The sequence below is a fragment of the Rhamphochromis longiceps genome, linkage group LG5 (genome assembly GCF_057381845.1).
Source record: "Rhamphochromis longiceps isolate RC_006_pf linkage group LG5, R_longiceps_female_GT1.1, whole genome shotgun sequence".
NCBI classification, from domain to species: domain Eukaryota; kingdom Metazoa; phylum Chordata; class Actinopteri; order Cichliformes; family Cichlidae; genus Rhamphochromis; species Rhamphochromis longiceps.
Genome location: NC_140561.1, coordinates 6557861 through 6575471, shown reverse-complemented (window position 1 = coordinate 6575471; position 17611 = coordinate 6557861). Strand labels below are relative to the sequence as shown.

General features: G+C 41.7%; 2 protein-coding genes across 3 annotated transcripts in view; one reads left to right on the top strand and one right to left on the bottom strand.

The window, feature by feature from the left end:
• The window catches only part of nuf2 (UF2 component of NDC80 kinetochore complex), a 13403-nt gene extending 10687 nt beyond the window's left edge, over positions 1 to 2716 (top strand). The window contains exons 7-13 of the mRNA XM_085405558.1: positions 352 to 445; positions 533 to 595; positions 682 to 819; positions 904 to 1044; positions 1904 to 2079; positions 2209 to 2344; positions 2416 to 2716. Coding sequence (XP_085261684.1) covers positions 352 to 445; positions 533 to 595; positions 682 to 819; positions 904 to 1044; positions 1904 to 2079; positions 2209 to 2344; positions 2416 to 2523 — 856 coding nt within the window. The 3' untranslated portion in view covers positions 2524 to 2716. The remainder of the gene's footprint in view (positions 1 to 351; positions 446 to 532; positions 596 to 681; positions 820 to 903; positions 1045 to 1903; positions 2080 to 2208; positions 2345 to 2415) is intronic.
• cfap57 (cilia and flagella associated protein 57) lies at positions 2524 to 17611 on the bottom strand. 2 transcript variants are annotated; one of them, XM_085405555.1, is made up of 21 exons: positions 17310 to 17611; positions 16850 to 17163; positions 16504 to 16757; positions 15795 to 15969; positions 15568 to 15720; positions 13903 to 14042; positions 13601 to 13766; positions 13208 to 13321; positions 12915 to 13127; positions 12599 to 12772; positions 12234 to 12395; positions 8986 to 9141; positions 8729 to 8822; positions 8455 to 8645; positions 8198 to 8371; positions 7900 to 8058; positions 5874 to 6017; positions 5481 to 5597; positions 4773 to 4907; positions 4542 to 4685; positions 2524 to 4382 (listed from the first exon to the last, which is right to left on the bottom strand). In XM_085405555.1, the coding sequence occupies exons 1-21, from the start codon at positions 17464 to 17466 to the stop codon at positions 4209 to 4211; spliced, it is 3510 nt and encodes a 1169-aa protein (XP_085261681.1). In that variant the 5' UTR covers positions 17467 to 17611; the 3' UTR covers positions 2524 to 4208. The 2 variants fall into 2 exon arrangements, with proteins under 2 accessions (XP_085261681.1, XP_085261682.1); XM_085405556.1 differs by lacking the exon at positions 17310 to 17611 and having other exon boundaries at positions 16504 to 16737; positions 16850 to 16975.

The following is a 17611-nucleotide window of genomic DNA, read 5'->3' as shown; positions in this document are numbered from 1 at the left end:
GATACTGGATGTTGTGTTTTTCTCCACAATTTTAATTATAGGCTAGACACATTGCTGCTAACAGCAACAGGGATGAGTCAGTGAGTCAGTTGGGCTTGTGAATCATGATTCATGAGTCAGTAAAGTGATTCTCGAGTATTATTGAACGATTCGTTCATGATTCGCGCATCACTAGACATATGTTATTTCCCGATCTCACTGTCTGGGAATGCACAATGTATGACCCTTTTTTTTTTTTTTTTAATTATTTAAAGCAACAGAATGATTGACTAATAATCTATCAATTGTCTCTTATGAGTAAATGAACAGTTATGCAGGCTAAGCACTGCACTTTGTCTTGTCCTTACTCAGGACCATCCCACCAGAGCAACAAGCTGAGGCTGATGAGCTGGCAGCTGCTCTCTCTGAGCTACAGGCCACCACCATGCATGAATACCAGGAAGTGGTAGGGGGTGATGAAGCATGCTCAGTGTAGTAAAAGGTATTGTGTGTGCCATCAGTAAATAAAAAAACAAAACACTTTTATTTTCAGAATGCCAAAAACGACAGCATCACAGAGTGGAAAGCTACGATAGCAGAGAAGACCCAGAAACTGGTAAGCTGCCCGAGCACTTTACACTGTTGTCTGTGTGCACTCGGAGTTTTGACTGGCAAATATAAGTGCGAGTTTTTGTGCATCAGGCCCAGGTGAAGCTAGATGTCAGCAACCTGAAGGAAGACATCAGCAAACTGAAGTCTCAGATCGTGGAGTCTCCAGAGGAGCTAAAGAGCCAGATGGAGAAGATGAGGGAGAATGTGAAGAACATGAAGAACTCCATTGTGAGTGGAAAACGTCTTTGACTCCAAAAGCTGCTGCGTTGAGTTGATGTGTTTGTGATCCACGTGTATGATGGCTGTTTTCAGGAAGAAACAGACGAGCGTGTGGTGGAGCTCCAGAACATGGTGCAGGGTGTGACTCACACCGAGGCTGAGATCCAGCAGATGTGCAGCCTTCTGCAGGACCTGGAGAGCAGCATGAGCAACACCAAGCAGCGGCTGGAAGAGGTACAATGTCAGAGCAGCTGCTCTCTTCTTTATCTATACACACATAGACCGGATGTACAGAGTGGGACACCTGGAAGAAAATTATGTAATGTCTGTTTGATATTTTCTTTTCTATTCCTGAAGCTTTTGCTCACTGCCTATGAGCTTTTTTTTTTTTTTTTATACACTGCACTGTTGCAGTATATTCTATTTAATTTAATATCAGACATATTTATTATCAGCATGGAGACGGTAAGTAGTTGTATACACACTTAAACGTTTGGGGATTGAGATTTGAAGAACTTGTCGGCCCAGCTGTGACTGACGGGAAGTTCTCTTCTTGTCAGAAGTTCATTAAAAGAAAGCAGCACAAAAACAATCAGCCTGTTAATCCAGTAACAAGCTGCCGAGCTGCAATGCTTGAGTAAATTGTTTTTGCTTTAAACAAATTGAAAGTCAAAGTAATATGAAGACACTTTGCTTACTTTGGTACTTACCCAAGTGCCCTGTAGTTGTGCATTTTCTGACAATGAGCACAGAAGCGCCATCCATCTGCTGTTTGTGAGGGATAAAACAGAGGAACTAATACAGCTTTTTTCAAAAGAGAGGATGAACGATTGAGCTGCACCGAGGCCCAAAATCATATTTGTACTTGCTTTTGACTCTTTTCAATCTTCTCTGACCTGAGCTGATGTGACACAGCCAAAGGGCTATATATACCACTATATAGTCCTTATATACCACTATATTATTATATTATAGGAGATAAAGTCATTTAGCTTTTAAAAAAATAAAATAAAATTCTTGTGTTTATAGTTCAAACTCAACAGTGCAGTTGATCATTGATTTGTGTATCCATGTGGTTTGTGTGAATGAGTAGCACCAGGAGTTGATGGCTCAGTATGAGAAGAAGCAGAAGGAGCTGAAGAACCTGTGCATGGAGGAAGGCCAGCTGAAGCGAGCTTTGGGCATGAAGCAGGATAAGGAGTGCAAACAGAACATCCGCAGGCAGAAGAAGAGAGAGATGAAGGAGCAGCACGTTCAGGAAGTGTTGGGGTATTAACTTTAGTGGAGTTAATAAACTGCAAGATTCCTGATGCGGTAGATTCACAAGAGCGTTGTATTTCCGAAAGACTTAAATGTGATAAACTGACATATTAAAAACCAAACTTAACTTTTCTGCAGGCAGTGTGACCAAATCCACCAGAAGCGTGAGGACATGGCTGACAAAATCCAAGAGATCTCCGCTGAGACGCAGAAGCTGAAGACCAGCATTAAGAGCCTGAGAGACGTGTGCAGCAAAGAGACAGAGAAGGCTCAGGTACAGGTAGCTCCCGTCTGCTCGCTGTTCATTCATAGTTTGAGAGTAACACGATCCCCTTCTGTGTCCAGGCCCTCTATGACACACTGTCCACATCCATGGATGAGCTCCACAAGAGGATTGAGATGCACACCATGGACCTGAAACTCAGTCTAACCAAGATGTCTGCAAACTTCTAATCTCTCTCTTTTTTTCCCTTTTTTTTTTTTTTTTTTGAAAACCTGTATTTACTAATCTGTCGGGTGTTTTTGTTTTTTTACTCTTGACTTTGTCTTTCTGAGTGTTTAAATTCTATAAATAAAGTTTGTACATTAATGAACTTGAATTTTGACACATAAATAAAACCAGTCCAGGAAGACGACTGATGTCAAACATCGACCGACTAGTACAATACAACCTCACACAGCTGGACTGGCCATCAGCCCACCGGTGATTTTTCGTTTTTATGGGGCAATGTTGTTTGTAACGGTATGAACAATGAAAGGTGGTGGACTGGACAACTGGTTAATCAACTCTGGGCTGGACCAATTACAGCCGAGGTCAGATGCACCCTCCCCCTTGCTTGGGCAATGGTCCTGAAAGCAATTTCATCACGGTACTGAGATGAAAAGGAATGAGATTTCTCCCATACTTAGCCTAGAATGCGTCTTTACGCTGGACAGCTGCCTCTTCTCCTCTCCCTCTCCTGTTGCTACTTCAATCATGAAACTGATCAATGATCAGCTGATCAGCTTTTCTGTCGCACGTCCCGTCTCTCGTTTGTTTATCGCCCACTTTGCGCCAGAAAGAGGAAACCAGTGGATGTCAGGTAGGGCATAAACAGGGAAAGACGGGCACAAAGGAATAGTTTTCTTTCTTATTCTCATTTAAAATGTCTAGCTTTTAATAAATAATTATCTGAATCTTACAAATAAAGTTTTTATCTGATGTAAAATGTATAAAAGTCACATCACCTTACCATTGATTTCATATGTGCAAAATACGCAGAGCTGATGTAGATGCTGCATAAGCAAGACCAACAGCACGTGTATGTTTTAACTAAACTAACACGTGTGGTGCTGGGACACCATGGAGGGACTAGCTTTAACAGCGGAAATGTAGCCTTATCCATTGAAGTGTTAATTCCAGAATGTAAATATTGTGTGGCTGTTGGGAATTTCTGTGGTTGAGGAACATCAATGAATACACAAATAATTTCTTAAGCGCTCACCAATAAGAGGGGAGAAGTTGCAAAGTGCAGAGAAATGAAGATTTGTAAACCATCTGAACATGTGGATGGTTACTGTGAGGCTGCAGCAGATCTATAGATGGTTAAGAAATTATTTTAGAAACAATATCTGCATGGCTGCTATAAAGCTGATGTTTATGATACCTGTTTTAAAGAGCACACAAGTAGATAGGATGGTAGGAATGACAAGAACCTGGAGATATTGGTTTGTGTCCTTTCACTCAACATTCAATTTTGTTTTTATTTTCTCTGGTTTAGACACTAGAACTACATGTTTAGGTTAAAAATGAAAATGATATATATATATATTGCAGTTGTGACATGAGGAATAAGACTCGCCTCACTACACAGGGCCACTGCTAAAGGACATCTTTTGTATACATTGGAGACACCAGCGTCTTTGGCTAAACATCAGTATTTGACTTCCTGGAAATGAGAACAGGTTCACTGGTCAGTGATCAAACCTTTATCAATGTGATTGTTTTCTGCAGTAAATTGCTATGGTAACATACAAATCCACACGTTCATTATCAAAGTGAATACAACAATCTTACTAACAACTTTCTTCTTATATGATTTTCATGTGTATCTGCTGCTGTGTGTTAGTTGCAGAGCTATTGCTGAGGTAAAAGACGATCAGCTGACTCCTAGCTGTTTGGGCTCCTGGTAGGCTGCTTCTTCTAAGATGGGCTGTGACTTCTTGGGCTTCTTTAAGAGAGCCAGCTGAGCTCTGACGTCTTTAGCCTGAGTCCTGGCCAAATGCAGCTCCTTCCGCAGCTCGTTGATTTCAGCAATCAGAGTCATGTTTTCCTGCAAAGTCCAAAGTCGTGGCTAGATAACTATCAATTCAGCAGGTCTTTACTCCACATTACACTTTCACACTCTGTCATACAGGATATGTTAAGACTTCAGAGTTGCATTGTTAATGACTAATGCCAATGTACTGTTGTGATCTGGGTAATGACTAACCTTCATGATTTTGGTGTAGACCTTTTCGTGCTCCTCTGCAGATTTGACCAGCCTCATTTTGAGGCCATTTACTGTCCTCTCCTGTCGATCACACTGGTGACGCAGCGCCTTCTGAACAGTATCATCTGCATTGGTTCTCTCCACCTTTCAAACGGGACATACACTTGACAGTTTGATTTCAAGCCCTCCCAGCATCCAGGCAGCTCTTGGGGTATTTCTTAGCACACTTACCCTTTCAGTCTGCTGGACATATCGAGCGTATATCATCTGTATGTTGTCCTTCAGAGTTTTAGGCTCCTGGATGAAGCCGACACAGTTGTGCAGGTCTGATTTCAATCGCTGGAGATGCGTCTCCAAATCTTTGACCTGACAACAAAAAACAAGAGAAGCCCATTCTTATATTAAAAAAGGAATGATTTTTATTACACTTTTATCCTCAAAGCTTAAAGAGGATCTATTCTGCTCACTTCCAGCTTCATATTTTTATTCCTCGATTTTACTACAGTACATGTAGCCCAGTAGATTCACAGTTAAAAACAATCATCATTTACCTTATACTTGGCCTTCATGCAGCTGTTCACCTTGTGTCTGAAACAGGTTTTAGTTTCCGCCACCCTACATTTCCTCTGATTGGCTGCCACTTGTAAGCAAGAGCTTTTGGGTGGAGCCAAAGTCCTTCTAGGACCTAATCTTGCCACTTGGCATTAATGTTAGCAGTACCTCAAATCTGATTTAAAAAAAAAGAGTTGCTGATTTTGATTCTGGCCCAGTGGGTTTAAAAAGTTTTCTTTGCAGATTTCTCCATTAGACTTCAATTCAAGATTCTCTGAATGCCACTTCTTTCTCAAAAGAGTTAGGTCCACAATTATTTGCACAATGACACAGATTATGTAGTTTTGCCTCTTTACTTTAAAAAGGAAGCGTTGTTTGTTTACTGACCTTCTGACTCTCTTTGCACATCTCTTTGTCTCTGGTCTTCAGTTTGAGCTTCAGCTCAGAGACGGTGAGCTTCAGCTGAGCATTGCTCTTGTCGGTTTGTATCAGCTCTTCCTCCAGCTGCCGAACACGAGAAATAGCACGACACTGTAACTGGTAGTGTTGACACTGTTTTAACTTGACTGCTAATGCAGTCCTATCAGATCAATTAAAACAAGGTCAACCGAGCACAGCAAACTTTATTTCTGTCTAACTTTTTAACTCAACACTATTCAAATGGCAAGAAAATGTACAGGAACCCTTATGAATCATCTACATTTATGTATTCAACAGTCTCCACATATGTTTTCTAACCATGTGTTAACACAGTGCTAAGCTTTTCCATCTTTCACATACCTGACTGATCCGCTCCTTCTTCACATTGATGTCATGTTGCAGAGGCTCAGTTTTCTGCTTTAACTCATTCAGCTGGAATTCAAGAACAAACTTTAACTTCTCCAGTTCCTGATTCTTTCTCTTCAAGCACGAGATAATGTGATCCTGTGAGAACATGAACAGGTTGAACGGTTTTAGAGTTCAAAGGTTTTCATACATGAATTCTGAACAATGTCAAGAGAATCTGGTCCAGATCAGTCTCCATATGTCATGTAGTCAAACTGAATTAGACAGTACAATTTTACAGCTAATGTAGAGAAGAGCTCAGAGTTGAAGTGCATTGTAGGAAAACTTGTCTGTCTTTCAGTAACCCAGCGCTTTAAAATATGCTTATATTATACTTATATGCTTATAATATGCTCATAGTCCCATAAATGTATGCACAGTAACACAGCACTTAAGCTTCGCTGAGAAATCTACACTGCACCTGCATCACAACTGCAACCCCTCTGACACCCTTCAATAAACCTACAACATAACCTGACGCACTCCTTTGTAGAACCAGAAGACATATCAACGCAGCCCACAGCTGTTGTGACTGGCCTGTTCGTCCTGTGTATTTCTGGCTATTTTTCAACGCAATCATCATCTCATCTATAATGACTCATAAATGTCAGCAAATTCCTGGAGGGAGATCTGTGAAGCTGTCAGGATGGTCATGAAGGAAAGTACAAAGAAGCAGAAAAACTTGAGGAACAAATAAGTGAGCACTGAGCACCAGAGATGGGCAGTAACACGCGTTACTGTAATCTGATTACTTTTTTCAAGTAACGAGTAAAGTAAGGGATTACTATTGCAAAAACGGTAATTAGATTACCGTTACTTTCCCGTAGGAACGCTGCGTTACTGCGTTACTAAAACCGTGATTTTTTGCGAGAATGTCTCACGACAGTGATGTAAGCGAGTGCGCCGTTAGTGGCAACAGCTGTGTGCAGAGCAACAATGGATCACATATCGATTGTGGGAGAGAGTATGAGCGTGCAGCGTTTAAAGCGTGGAAGTACTGACCTTACTTTGAGTTTGATTCCATAAAAAGTGACAAAAACATTAGCGTCCATCGTGCGTGGGAAGAAAACTTCTTTTTACAGCGAAAAAAACCCCTAAACTTCCGAGCAAGCACCGAGTGCGCAACGCTGTAATGGGAAACTCACAGAGAAACTCGCGGATTCTTCCACTGACCGCGGCACACCTGCACCAGGGTAAACCTCCGCCTACCCCCAGTCCTGCTTTACAGGTGAAAATAGAGCAACAGGACCGCTGAGTCTTTGACTTTATTTATGTTCTGCTGTGTTTTACTTGCATCTATTTGAAAGAGTGAGTGTAAACACAAAAAATATTTTATTTTATGAGCTGGAATGTGCAGAAAATAGGTTTAAATGTTAAACTCATTTATTCAACTCAGAGAATGTTGCATATAATTAAATTTTTGCTTGATGCATAAAGTTAAAAGATTAAAACTGATAAAACAAGTTTTAAAAAGAGACTTTTCCATCTGATTACATTTTGTATGATGGATTATGCAGAAAAAGTAGAATTGGGCTGAAAGATCTATCGCTTTATCACCTCGTCAGGTTGTAAATCGTGTTTTTAAAAAGTAACTAAGTAACTAAGTAATTAATTACTTTTGAAAATAAATAATCAGTAAAGTAACAGGATTACTTTTTTGGGGAAGTAATCAGTAATTAGTTACTGATTACTTTTTTCAAGTAACTTGACCAACACTGCTGAGCACAACAAAGAGCAGGAACTCGAGGGGGCGAGAAGTCCCCAAATCTTATTTGTTTCTATCAGCTGGGTGTCAAAACTCATCATTAAAATGTCACTTTATGCTTTATGGAGTTAAAGCTAGTGTTAAATGATAAGTTAATGAATGTCGTCACTTCTGACTCCATATGTGTAACGTCGAGGCTTCAAAATGTAAAACTGTTTAAAATTCTGCTAAGTGGACGTTTGGTTGACAGGAAATGACAGCTCTGATCTTGGTCACCTTGTCCTGACTGGTCTTTTCATGTCCAGAGATCTGCCTCTTCAGGTCTTCAATGTCACTCTCCAGGGAGCGGATCAGCCCAAGCAGCCTCTGCCGCTCTTGCTTCAGTTTGTTTATATCAGCGCTCCTGTCATCAATCTGCTTCTGTAGACTGATGAACTGTGAACACACCAGCGTCCAACCAACCAAAGAGAAGACACACAGAGAACAGCAGCTGATGTGAGCAGACAGACAGGAGACAGAGCTGATGCTCTGCAACAGAACCAAACATTCAGTGAATAACAGAAGCTTTGTTCACCTTTTGTGCCATGATGCTATTTTTTCCCTTCAGATTTGTATTGGTCTGTTTCTCAGTTTTCATTTTCTTCTCATAATTGGTCTGGATCTCGAGAATCTTCCTCTCCTCGTCCTCTTCAGCCTGCTTTATGATTGCTTTAAAAACACTAATCTTCTGTTCGGTGTCCTCCTGACACTAAACGAAAGATTACCGGTTTCATTCAACTGCTGCACCATTTAACTTACCACCACCTCCTCTTCCTGCTCCTTATTACTGACCTGAGCGAGGAGCTCGGCCTTCTCCTGTAGCTTGGCCTCGTACATCTTTGTGAGCTCCTCCACCGCTTGGATTTTTCTGTCCTCTGCAGACTTGAGCTGCTTCTCATAGTCTTCCTGCATTCTTTGATGTTTTTGCTGAAGATCCTGGTACTTCTCGTGCTCCACAATCAGCTTCTGGCTGTATGATAGCTCTGTGTGTGATTAAAAGAGTATGAACACCAAACACTTACAAAAATAAAGATAACAGATTGTGCTGATCCTGTTCTCCTGTTACCTAAATCCTTCAGTTCTTTCGAATGATTCATAATAAGCTCTGCAGAATTCTGCTGATTCTCACATTCCTGCTTTTCCATCTCTGTCTTCATGGCCTGCAGTAAAAGCAGGATACCTGATTCATCAAGGGCAGCAGCTACTGACTCAATTAATCAACGTCAAAAGTCACCCACTGATGATTGCTAGTCTTGGGAAGACATTTTGACCTTTAAGTTGTAAATCTATGTGAAGCTGAGCTCTCGTGTAACAGAGGCACACCTGTTGGGATGTTTTCAGAGATTCTATCTGCTGGACAAAGTTGTCAGACAGCTCTCTGAGCTTCTCGTTGTAGTTCATGTCCTTCAGGCGGAGCTGGTACTCATTCTCCATCTGCAGCTCCTCCAGCTGCATCTTCATCTCCAGCATGTGCTGGGTCTGAAAGTAGACGCAGGAACATACATTCAATACCTCTTCTTTTAACCATAACATGACAGTTGTCACCTTGTTGCAATTCTTTTAGCTTTCTTCTAAAGTGTCGTACATAAATAACTTAAACCAGACACATAAACACATGAAGTGTACCTCATACTACTTGGAAAGAACAGATTGCTGTAGCGTCTGCAGTAATGTGAACCCCAGACTCTGCTTCGTGTGAAAGCAAGGCTGTCGATTTACTGGCTCACCTACATTCCCACCCTGACCTACAGCCACAAGTTGTGTGTAGTGGTTGAAGACCATGGATACAAGCAGTGCAAATGAGCTTCCTCCAAAGGCTCGGTGAGGAGCCTGTTCATGTAGGAGGAAGTCCAAGTAGAGCCACTACTTCATCACATCAAAAGAAGTGAGCTCAGGTGGTTCAGGCATCTGACCAGGAGGCCTCCTAAACGAGGTGTTTCAGGCATGTACTAAAGAGAGAAAGGCTGAAGAGAGATGCTGGAGAAGTTACATCTGGTTTGGGAACACCTCAAGGTCCCCGAAAGACCAGGATTAGTGGTGAGAGTGAGGTCTCTGCTGAGATGCTGCCCCAGCAACCAGGACCTTAGCTTGGTCCTGGTTGCTGGGGCATCATAAGAAGCCGAAAATGGTCGTATGTACAGAGCTGGGAACATCCAAACCAACAGAGGCTGTTCATGAGCAGAACCAACATTGCTGTCTCCCGCCTGATCCGTAAGATGAAGCTTCCCGGCCGTGAGAACAAAATCACTGTCATCGTGGGAACAGTCACTGATGATGTCAGGATTCAGGATATCCCCAAGCTCAAGATTTGTGCTCTGAGGGTGACTGATGGTGCCCGCATCCTCCACCAAAGCTGTCGCGAAATCGATCAATGTAGAGCAGTGTCACAAACCACGGAAGCCCCAGAAAAGTGCAATCAAACGATGAGTTTATTAACAGCCCGGAGAAAACATCAACATATGTCTTCTGACCAAAATACATGTTGTGGACACTTATAAAGCAGTGGGGTACACGCCCCCCCATGGCGTCAAATACAGATTAAAATAGGTTCCAGACATTAGTCACAGTTAATCGTACATTTTTAATAGCTATAAGCAGACATAGAACTTCTGATTCTTTCCTAAAATAATTTTCACATATGGCACTTTGTGTATGTGTGTTTTCTATTCATTAATGTAATTGTCAGTTATTTTCTCTCTTTATTTTACTTTTTTTATCTGTTTGTTTGTGACGTTCTACTTTAGTTCTACTAAATCTTGATGTAAAAACAATACACCCTTATTCCACGCACACACTCTGCAGTTTGCCTACGCACACACTTCTCTCTCAGACTTCCTCTGTTCACACACTCGCCTATGAGTTTTTATTAGTTATTTATTATTTTGTATAAATCACACAGAATCATTCAAATCGAGTACTCACAACATTCACACACTTAGAATCACTCAAAATACGCTTTCCTAAGAGTATTTTATCAAACATGCTTTCAAGAATCAGAAAGAGGAAGTAGACAACACTCAGTAACTGCGTCTGTCCTCTTAAAAGAGAAGAGAAATAAACACATATGGGACAATTCTCCCCATCTTAGACAAAATGTGACCTTAAATGTCCTTTTCTAAGTCATGTTCTTCTTTAAACACAACTCTTGGCCTCCAGGGCATAACCTTTGGACTTATAACTCTGATATAAGTCCACACAGTACGGAGAACCTGCAAGTTCAGTTTTTTCTTTTTAAATTCTCCACACACTTGAAGAACTGTTTGTCATTTATCTGCCCAAGAACTTCATCAAATGGACCTCGCCGGGTCCAGTAATCTTCAACACAATTGTGTATCCTCATGTACACAACTTATTCTTCACTGGTATCACAGCACATCTAGTAATATCATCAGAATTACTTCATCATAGTAAACATTGATTTTCCTTTAAAATCAATTTACCATCAGAACTCAAGATCACAGCTGACTCGATTCTCTGAAATCCTGAGTCAGTTAAACACCTTGCTCAACTCAAGGTGTCCTTTTCTCGGACTTCCTCGTCCGAACTCACTCTTTTTACCCCGGCATCTCCACCAGAATGTTACGAGATCTTCCACTCTTAATTGGTGAAAGAAGGTAACTTCGTAAGTTCTCTCCACTGTCTCACAGTAGCAAACAACCTGCGCATTCAGAAGATCCCCTTCTCACTGTAATTCAATTCTCATAAACCCAAAAGTAAGCATATTATTTCCCTAGTCAAAAGTGAAACCGTTCCTCACACAGTAATTCTTAATCCAACCTTAAAGTGAAACAAACACCCTTCGTGTTTTGAAACTAAAAAGGAAGGAAAAGCGCCCAATTTTAACGGCGCATGTTATTACTGAACAACATGACAAAGTACAAATACTTTGTTACTTAAAAGAAAAGTAACAAAGTACAAATACTTTGTTACTGTACTTGAAAAGAATTTTCAGGTATCTATACTTTACTTGAGTAGGTATTTTTCTGACAGCTGTTTACTTTTACTCCCTACATTTTAATCAAATATCTTTACATTCTACTCCTCACATTTTTAAAACAGGCTTTTTTGATACTAGTATCTGTACTTAAGTACGAAATATCTGTACTTTTGCCACCTCTGTATCTACGTGTGTGTATGTAAGTATGCATGGATGGATGCGCTAGCCATGTATGGGGAGGCTTCATCTGGCAAACCTCACATGCAGTACAGCACTAAGGATTGTTCCTTCTAGGAAGTAGAAGTAGACTGGGGGGCAGAGGCTTCAGCTTTCAGAGACCCTGTCTACTTTTACGATCAGGCTTAAAACTTTTCTTTTAGATGAAATATACACATACATAGGATACATATAGTTAGGGCTGGATCAGGTGACCCTGAATCCTTAGTTATGCTGAAATAGGCCTAGGCTGCTGGAGACTTCCCATGATGCACTGAGTGTTGCACTGAGTGATGTTCCAAAGCTATAACATTACAAACACATAACTGACCACTTGCACTGATGGTCCAGGATCAAGAACTTACAATGCTTTAGGAACAAGACCAACAGGGGGGTGTCACACTATGCACTTACTCACCTTCTCCTCCAGGTCTGACTTGGTGATAAGGATCTCTTCCGTGTGGACTATGTGTTTGTTGCTCTTTAGACCTCTGCCTTCCTTATCGATGATTTTCCAAATCAGCAGACAGCCGTCTTCAGACACTGTCAGCAGGAACTGATCATCATACGTGATCACCATCTGAGGACACACATGTTTTAGTGGGTGGACTCTTTGCGTCTGAATGATCAGCATCATAGTCAATCGATTTTTTTCATACACGATGTGAGATTGTGTGTATATCAATCTCACATCACATTAATACACATAATTTCCCCTAGGGATCAATAAAGTATTCTGATCAGTGCAAATCTCAATCAGAGCAAATCAGTGCTTCTGCTCACCTTGGTGACAGGCCCAGAGTGAGCCTGGTATGTCATCCATTCCTTCTGGATAGGTAATGGGTATTTAATGGCCCTTACAGTCCCACTGGAGGTCCCGGTGAAGACCACTCTACCAGAATGGGACACTGCAAGAGCAGTGTGAGCTGTCTCATCAGCTGGAACCTCCCTCAGTACCTGTGGATAGGATATAACAATAAACCCAGTTTTTTTTAAACAAAAAAAAGAAAGAAAAAACAACATTGCTGCTGCTTGAGATGTTTTGTTGATTTGCAGCAACTTAAAAGAACAAATCCAGGAGTCAGCTGTGCTTGCTAACCTGACAGTCTTGGATCTCCTTCAGAGTGAGGTCTGTTCCCACAGCCAGGATGGTCTTACAGTCTGAGGAGAAGGCCACACCTGTATAACTACAGGACTTTAGGACGCTTTCTGACTCCCGCTTGCCACTCTGCGTGTTCCACTCGTACACTGCCCCATCCACCCCACAAGACACGACCCGGCTGTCGTCCAGGCTCCATTCAATCCGACACACCTGTTAATTGAAATACCAGTAAATAAGAATGACAAATAAGCACTGGGACTCCTCTGTAACACATACTCCAGCTGACTCACCTTTCCATTGTGGCCCTTCAGATTAAGGATATTGTCAAAAGAGGTGACAGAATAGATTTGAATGATGTTTCCATTGACAGCTGCAAACATGTGGCCACCATTGCTAAAAGCACACTGAAAAGTGAAGGAGACAAAGACAGAGTCCAAGCGCAAAAGTTTTGAGTGGAAAATGTGATAATGCTCCACTTTAAGATGAATTATCAGATATCGCAGTAAATGCTGAAAACGCTAACCCAGGATTCAGTATTTACGGATTTACAGAACACAGCTGGATGAGACACAACAGAAGGGGGTAAAGATCAATCATTTCACCCTTGAATTTAGTAATACTCTGATTATTTCAGTATTGGCTGTTCAGATTTACTGCAAACACAAATGCAAAGCAACCTCTACCTCTCTACAGCTGCGCACAGTGAACTCCTTGAAGGTGCGGATGTCATCAATAAGCAGGTTCATCAGCCTGAGTCTGTCTGAAAACCCCACAAGGATGAAGAGGCCTGTGGGATGTAGTGCCACGCTGTACGCCTCCTCCTGGAACTCCTTGCACAGCTCCAACACTCTAGAGACAAAACAGAGAGAACAGCAAGAGCTCAGAAAGACGACATGTCATTCTGTTATGCAGTTTTATATTGTATCAACCTGACGAAAACTGATTGATATATATCTATAAAAGGAATTGTGTGTATGTGTTTTACTTTGTCTCGTAGTTCCAGATGCGGACAGAGCGGTCCAGAGAGCAGGTGGCTACGAGGGGCTTGCGTATGCAGATGGACAAACCAGTGATGGAGCTGGAGTGGAAGGACTGGGACAGGAACTCAAAGTGTAGTTTATCCTCCTAATGGAGTTGCAAAGATAACTTTAAACATCTAAAGAGAACTCTGATGCCTTAAACAAGTGGAGAAAAAAAGAGAGTGGAGGTAGACAACAGAAAGAAGACAATGAAGGAAGAGAAGGAGAAAACAACAACAAAATTTTTTTTTACCCTTTTTCTCTAGAGAATGGATGGGCAATTAACTTTTCAAGGGGCCACATGAGAAACTGGCACTGTTGTGGAGGGCCATGCTACATCAGAATTGAGTTCAGCCTATATTCTCAAATCAATTCTGATGGGGAGTTTATCAAAGGGTGCAATGTCTTTACATTTAAATCCTAATCTACCACTGACCTCATGTGGGCCACATCTACTCTAGATGATGTCAAAGAGAGGAAATATCTGTAAAAAGGTTACCTTAGAGAACTAACTTAAAGGCAGAGAAGCTTGTTTCAGATAAAAAATGAACTGAGGGGATGTATCGAGGCCTAGTATAAGACAACTACTCTAACAAAGTCCATGAATAAAAATATGGAGCTGCAAATAAAGACAAAATTATTTTTTGCTGGATTATTTGAACTGTTTTCCATGTTTCTTGGATTGACCTTTTTCTTTTCATTCACAAGACTTCGCTACTGTTTTCTTTGCTACAGCATATAAAGACTGTTAAAAATATCCAACTGGAAATTAGCACAATTGATCCACCAAAAAAAAGAAGAGGAAGTGTTAAGTCTAATTGTTGAATGTTGCCATTGTGTTTCTTAAATTTGTACAGTCTTAGTTCAAGCAGTAGGATCAAAGCCATTCCTTTGATCCTGACCACCTCTCCAACCACTCTGTGCTCGGGGAGGTTTTATTGTAGATACATCCTATCTGAAAGATCTGTTTCTTTTTTTGTAAGCTTCCTGGGTTTACGACCCTTTGGTCAGCAGGAGGTCTGACACACACACACACACACACACACACACACACACACACACACACACACACACACACACACACACACACACACACACACACACACACACTTTCTTACAGAAGTTCACACATATACATACAAATGCTTTGTCTCAGAACCAAGGGGGCGTGGCTTTGTTCTGACGTGTTTTGTGTGAACTGTGTCTCAATAAAAAGGGCAGCAAGGGAGGTCGTGGTAGAGGTCATTTTCGTGGTGGACACAGGCCTCCCTTGCGCAAGTGTTTGATCGATCGACTGTCTTGTTTTCTTCATGATGAATAAGTCTCTAGAATTAGCGGGGCTTGTGGAAACACAGACCCAACAGGAAGTGAGATCATACATAGAAGAAAAAGTAAAACAGCAAAATAATATGTATGTATTTCTGACTGCCGACCAGCTACTATAGTAATGTTTCAAGTACAGAGGAGGTCAGTGTGAGAATGGATGTAGCAAACAGCTCTACATAATCTGAATTGATGGGGGCATGTGGAAGAAAATAAAATACCAGCTAGGACAGTTGATGCAGTAATTTCACTTATACAAATGATGAACCCCGTCATTGGTGGTGCTGGTAGGTGTAACTGCAGAGCACCTTGTTCATGTCCACAGAGGACAGGCTGACACTGTACAGCTGTCCTCGGTTTGTGCTGATGGCCAAAGTCTCCTCTGCTGGACTGATGCATATGGTGTCAATCTGCTGGTATTCTGCCAAGGTCACACCGCTGCAGTATGCATCTAGAGGGATCTGACACAAGCATACCCATGTGCACACAAAGACTTCACTTTCCACCTTTTCTGAAATAAAGCTTGAACATTTACCTTTATCTCCCTGGTCTTTCTGTAACCATTCTCATCTGTCTGCTCAAACAGAAAAACGGTGCCAGGACCTCTAGAGCATGCAAAGCCTTTGGAGTAGGACAGGATTGCTGTGATGGAAGGGACAGAGGGACCTTCATTCACATTAGCATCTTTGATCTTCTTTACCTCCACCTGCCTGTGCAGAGTGAAGCGGGTATAAGCAAGAACATCACTCATCAAAGATGGATCGCTGCAGTGACCACAGTGAACCCATTCATCTGGTCTGAGATCAGCTGGTTATCATTTGTTATACGCTTTTCCATTCCATGTTTTAACATGTCTGCCAATTTTTCCACTACTTTTTTAAATCATTGCCACACGTTATGAGTGATACTAGCTGCTCAGACATTTAAAGTCTTTATTTAATCCATCGGCGTGTATTTGTTGGACAACAATGAAGTTAGACACCAGGAATCATTTATATTTGCCCATCTGCCCAGTTTAGCAGGTGCTTTTGGTAGCCATGAAAAGCTCTATGCTAGATATTTTTGGGGTACAACCGACAGAATTCAATAAAATTAGTTGGTTTTGAGGTCAGATTATTCACCATTATGATTATGGACTTGACCCTGATTGGGTCAAAAATGGCAGGAACAGCATGGGGTGGAGATGAGTTACAGAGGCTGCTTCATGTAAAATAGCACCAGTTCATGTGGTCCAGCTTTCTCACCTGGCAGGCTGGCCCTGCACACAAGTCATGCTGATCTCTCTTCGCAGGTCTCCAGACTCAAACACCAGCAGTCTGCCAGTGTCTGTGCCAGCGATCACCCTGTGCTCTGACACCCAGGTGTGGCACAGGAAATTGATGGACTCAACCTTTGCAACACTGCTTGGTTTCAGGGCCCCCTCTGAGTAGCGGAACAGCTTGCAAACACCGGTTCCGCTCACACAGAGCTGTGTGTTGCTGTAAGGGTTGAAGCTGACCTGATGAGAAACAGTTACTATAATAATAACGTGTTCAGCATGTGTATGCCTGCATTTATACAAGCTTCACTGATGCAGCACAGATGACTCACCTGGGTGACAGGATTATTTGTGTTTGTTGTCTTCAGTGTTGCCAGGAGTTTGTGTTTCTCCCAAAGCCAGAGGATCAGCATCCACTCGGGGCTCCCTGTCAGGCCTATCAGGTACTTGGAATCAGGAGAGAAAGCAATGCAGATAAACTCTTGAACAGACATGTCTCCTGCACTCAAAACCTTTCTCTTTCTGCCCTGCTCATGCTGCAGGTCAAACACAGTGACGGTGGCTCTCTCTCCATAATCTGACACTGCCAGGTAGCGTCTGTTGGAGCTGATGGTCATAGCACGCATTCCCTGACTTCTCTCTGAGCCTGGAGAGACGACACCAACAGAAATAAATGCTGTTAAATACTAAAAAAAAACAACTTTCGTACTTATATCAAGAGCACCACCAGGGTAGAAATTTAGGTTACTTATGTTAGTTAGTTATGACTTAGACATCTAAAAATGAGCGCACCTGAAATGAACCGCTGCCATCGTTGGACAGTGTTGAAACACACGCAGCTGTTTCCGCTGGGGAAGACGACGGTTTGCTCGTCAAAGAAACACAAATTGTTCCTCACACCAGTCCGTACACCGAAAATGAAATGGGACTGAGCAACTACAAAAGACATTTTTAGATGTCACTTAAAAAAATAATAATATGCCAGCAGCAGCAGACTTGAAAACTGAAGAGTGTCTCTGCGCATAACAAACACTTCCAGAAAACATTAATGCTTCTGAAAGCCAGAAAAGCCCTCGCGGAACCGATTGAGAGTC